The sequence below is a fragment of the Nematolebias whitei genome, chromosome 1 (assembly GCF_014905685.2).
Source record: "Nematolebias whitei isolate Nwh7 chromosome 1, NemWhi1, whole genome shotgun sequence".
Taxonomy (NCBI): Eukaryota; Metazoa; Chordata; class Actinopteri; order Cyprinodontiformes; family Rivulidae; genus Nematolebias; species Nematolebias whitei.
Window position 1 is genome coordinate 23,403,161 of NC_056498.1, and position 4,849 is coordinate 23,408,009.

Genomic DNA, 4,849 nt, shown 5'->3' on the forward strand with positions numbered 1-4,849 from the left:
ACAGGGACACATAGAGACAAATGAGACAACCATTCACTCTCTCACTCACACCTAGAGACAATTTAGAGTTACCAATCAGCCTAACATGCATGTTTTTGGTCTGTGGAAGGAAACCGGAGAACCCGGAAAAAACCCACGCATGCATGGAGAGAACATGCAAGCTCCATCCGGAAGGGCCTCCGGACCGAGATTTGAACCGGGGACCTGCTCGCTGAGAGGCAGCAGCTCTACCAGTTGTGTCACCATGCTGCCCACTGCATAACATATCAGACATATTAAACAGTTTACATTTCTTTTGCTTTTAACATGTTGATGAATGAATTTATAACACTTCAACATTTATTATTTCAATCAAAAACAATTTATAGTAGCTTTAACATGGCTTACTATGAACTGCATGTATTTTTAATGAATCATTATGATTTAGAATACAAAACCACATTTTTTGTCATTAGCATTAGCACCTGTGGTTAGTGCTAGCATTAGCTCGTTAGCATTTTTATTCTTATTTCTGTCAGTACAATGATGTAAAACACACCAAAGCAATTAAAACATTAGGACAAAGTCCAACAAACTCCCGATTGGTTTATTTAGAGACATACCTCAGTATCTGACAGTTTAATATTTAACTTATCTATACATTAGCCACAAGCTAAGTGAGCTCAACTGAGTTATTCACTCACTGGGATTTCCACAGATAATTCTCAACGAGTGGTCACTTCTGTCACTCATAGACAGGTTGAAAAGTCTACAGTTTGGTCAGTCAGTGCATGTGTAAAGAGCATGCCTCAGAATATAGGGGAAAATGACCAAACCATGTTGGTTAAATTCAACTCAGTAAAAACTGAGTGCCCTCTGCTGGACCTTCCCGGTATTACAACCTAAATTACAGATATGGGTTTAGTAGCCCATGTGGGTTACGTCCAACACCCTGGAGTAAACTTTCTTAAGAGAGAATGAACAAGTTATAGTTCTCGTCAAGAAAAATAAAACCAGATAGAAGATATTTAAAAATTTTAAAGCTAAGACATTCAACTAACGTTTTGTTTAAACGTTTGCTTTAAACCAGGGCTATTCAACTAAACTGCTCAGGGTTCCACAGTTACTGAAAACCAAGCGTTCAGGGGCCGGACATCCAGCAGTTATTGTCATTAAGTTTGTTTTATGGTTTAAAATCTAGTTTTATTTAAAAATGAACCCAATGGTGGGCCGAACTGAGCTCACCTGTGGGCCTGATTTGACCTCTGGTCCTTCGGTTGAATAGCCCTGGTTTAAAGGCTTTTCTAGTCTTTTTAGAATTCCTCAACGTATTTCTTGTAAAACTTTTCATCAAAACCAAAAGCTATTTTCCCGTTATTTTTTTCTTCCAGACGGGAATAGACGTCTGTCTCGGAGCCACACCGTCAGGACAGATTGTAAACGGCGAACTGGTTTGACAACAGATACGCTTTAGTTTCAGGCATACAAAACAGAACTCCTCTTTGCAGCGTGGACACACAACATTTTTGCAATACTTCTGGTTGTGTTCCACCTTTAGACCGCACACCGGACAGGCTCGGACCGAGGGGCAGCTATCGACGCCTACGACGTCGAACAGACTGATGGTTTTGCACGTCCACAGAATCTGTAGGTCCTTGTTGACGCAGCCGTCGTTGCCGCAGCGGCCTGATCCAGCTCCTGGGCTCTTCCAAGGCTTGTCGCATTGCCAACAGAACTGGTAGGACTTCTTCAGGTCCGCTGTACAAACGACACACTGGACACACAGGTTGGACAGATTCTTCCTCTCCACACTGGTCTTGCACCTTGGGCACTGAAATATAGAGGACCACCAGGAATGTTTAGATCCACTTGATTTGGTTTTAAATAAAAAAAAATTAAAAAATCTAAGAATTTTTTTTATTCTTTAAGCCACTGGACTACTCACCGAATGAACCTCACAGTATTCTGCTACAGCCAAACGGGCCATGTTCTCCTCAAAATACTGCATTTCCTCAACATCCAAATCCGCCAGTCTGCGCACCTCCTTGTACGACCACAGTTTATTGCACATCGTGATGCCGTCCACCAACGCAGGACATCTGAATTTATAATTGCCCTTTAAAAACAAACATAAGAATCAATTTGGCTCAACAGGAAGAGAAACGGACTCTTCTGAAGTTTGATTTTTTTCTTCTTTTATTAACCGGCATCATTATTTTACGATCTGTAAAGAGCTGAGATACCTCGTTCAGCTGGCTGCGACACCACTGGGTCAGAGATTCAGGAGTGACGGCGTGGCCGCAGGACATCTCTGCTCGGAGGGAGAAAAAATCTGAGGCTGAAGAGAGCAAAACTCATTTAAATAAGACGTAACAGCTGTCACGGTTCATACAAGTGACAAAAATGATCATTTAGCTGCACATATAAAGAAAAACAACCTAGATTAAGTTGTTTATTTTAACGTGTGTTCAAATAAAGCCCGACCGTTCTGATTTGTAGTTTTTTAATTTATTTATTCAGTCTCCCAAGATCAGCCAAGAAGAAAACAATTCTTACACACTGGATCCAAGTCGTCCCCCCTGTCAACAAACTTCAGAGTTGTGTCAAGTGGGTCGTATTTCTTCTCTGCTTCTTCCTGCTCCTGAGTGCTCATTTTGATTCTGAGGGGGAAAAAAAAAACATAAGTTGCTTTTAAAACAATTAAAAAACAACGGCAGACAAATCAAAACTACAGACAACAGTTTGCAGAAGAGTCAGGCCTAAAAGTGTTTACAGCAGATGAACAGTATCTGAAAATCACGGTTGTGTCAGGAAGGGCATCTGACATAGTTGAAGACCAGGAGAAGGGAAACATGTCAGGAGACAAAGAGAGGAGGAAAGTCAAGAATGCAGGCCTGAGGGCTGCAACTCTAAATGTGGAGACAATGACAAAGGTAGAGAGCTGGCTGACGTGATGCTGAGAAGGAAGGTATATGTTTTATGTGTCCAAGAGACCAAGAGGAAGGGCAGCAAGGCTCGCAGCATTGGAGCAGGGTTCAAACTGTTCTACCACGGTGTGGATTGAAAAGGAAATGGAGTAGGGGTGGTCCTGAAGGAGGAGTTGGCAAATAATGTAGTAGAGGTGAAAAGAGTGTCGGATAGGGTGATGTGTCTGAAGGTAGAAGTAGAAGGTCTGATGCTAAATGTTGTCAGTGGTTATGCTCCACAGGTTGGATGTGATGTGGAGGAGAAAGATACATTTTGGAAAGATCTGGATGAAGTGATAGAGAGTATTCCCAGGGAGGAGAGAGTGCTGATCGGAGCAGACCTGAATGGACATGTTGGTGAAGGAAACAGAGGGGATGAGGAAGTGATGGAAAGGAGGAGGTGGTCTGTGCCTTGCCAGTTCAGTCTTGCTGCTGGTCAGATCAGATTGTTTAATGAGATGTTCAGGTGAATAAAAATAAGTGTTTTTTTTTTTTTTAGTGCACGGATATCCTAAAATTATTGTATATTTGTTTTTGTTTTAAACTACTGATGGAATATCATATTGTATGTAAATACAATAATTATATCTGGCAACACTGACTCCTGCTAGCAAAGAGAGCGGGAGTCAAAGATTAATGAACCACAGGATCAGCTGCTGTGGAAGCACACAGCCTGTTTTGGAAATAAAAAGATATACAATTGTATGCCTAAGAACATAGCAAAGGCGTCTCCCTTTAACATTTACTTTTTTTTTCCGAAACCCTCACAATGTTCTCTCTGTGAATGTCAGTGTCAGGCGTTTGTAGTTTATATAAATACGGTAACTGCACATTTCAATTCTACAATGTATTATAGTAATATAAATAAGAGTTTGGCTCTTTGTTTGTGCTAAGAGTGCGTATATTTGGAACCATACTGATACTATTACTGATACTGATACCATACTGATACATATTGATACTGATGTAACTGTAACTGTGATAAATGTAATTCAATAAATGATCAAACATGAAAATAAATTATATTAAATGACTACATGAGCTGAAATCTTTAAAATATAATCTCTTTAAATAAAATAATAATTTTAAAGGAAAAATATGTCATTCCAGCAAGTAAAAAATGTCAGTTGTAAATTATAATGTGCAAAGAACTACCTGGGGTATAATCTTTAAGACACCCCCCTTTTGAAAATAAAGTTTTATAGATACAAAAACATGAGGAGAGTCGTGGTGCAGAGGCAAGAGAAGGTGAACCTGTGATAGAGGGGTTGCTCGTTCAAATCCCCTGACCATTACATCAAATCATTACTCCATTAGATGAGCCCCCTGCTCCACTAGGCCTGTCGTGATAAACAATAAATCAATTAATCACATGATAAATGAAAATTATCAACCTCGTTTTCATTTATCGGATTTATCGTTTCTTCTCTTCTTTTCTTCTCTCTTCGCTAAAAGCAGCTAAGTTGAGAAGCTATGAGCTAAGCTAACAGGCCAACCTCGGGAAAAAAACTCCGTCTTGTCGAAGCTCCAAAATTCACAGTTGAAACCCGTGCCTTCGTCTAAAAAGTTGTTTTTCTCTGAAAAAAAAAAGAAGCTGAGAACTTGTTTACTGATTTTTTTATTAAAAGCTTTGTGTGAAAAATACTATGCTAAAGAGCTCAAACCACACCGGGCGTTTGAAATGTTGAGAACTGAAGAGAGACAGCCCATGTCACGTCAAGAGGTCTCCCTCCCATTCCTCTTTAAAAAGAGACACGCTGCTTGCTCCCTCACTATCCATCCTTCGGTTCAAACAGTCTTATACTGTCACCCGGTGGTCAAAACAGGTAGTACACACAAAATAAATTAACCAAATTTTTTCCTTAAATTCGACAATTACTAATTATTGTCAAATTTCTAACAAT

At 39.9% G+C, this 4,849-nt stretch overlaps 1 protein-coding gene across 1 annotated transcript; it reads right to left on the bottom strand.

The window, feature by feature from the left end:
* Nucleotides 1-1,342: 1,342 nt before the first annotated feature.
* LOC119416744 (probable E3 ubiquitin-protein ligase ARI7) lies at nucleotides 1,343-2,632 on the bottom strand. The gene is made up of 4 exons (XM_037684299.1): nucleotides 2,536-2,632; nucleotides 2,223-2,317; nucleotides 1,925-2,095; nucleotides 1,343-1,810 (listed from the first exon to the last, which is right to left on the bottom strand). Exons 1-4 carry the CDS (start codon nucleotides 2,630-2,632, stop codon nucleotides 1,343-1,345), a joined length of 831 nt encoding a protein of 276 aa, XP_037540227.1.
* Between the last annotated feature and the right edge of the window lie 2,217 nt (nucleotides 2,633-4,849).

Bases quoted from the DNA above. Each gene is read 5' to 3' on its own strand.
- LOC119416744 (XM_037684299.1), bottom strand. From the start codon at position 2,632: ATGAGCACTCAGGAGCAGGAAGAAGCAGAGAAGAAATACGACCCACTT. The intron at 2,318-2,535 runs GTAAGAATTGTT...TGCTCTCTTCAG, and splicing joins GGACGACTTGGATCCAGTGT to CCTCAGATTTTTTCTCCCTC. The intron at 1,811-1,924 runs GTGAGTAGTCCA...TCTATATTTCAG, and splicing joins AATACTGTGAGGTTCATTCG to TGCCCAAGGTGCAAGACCAG.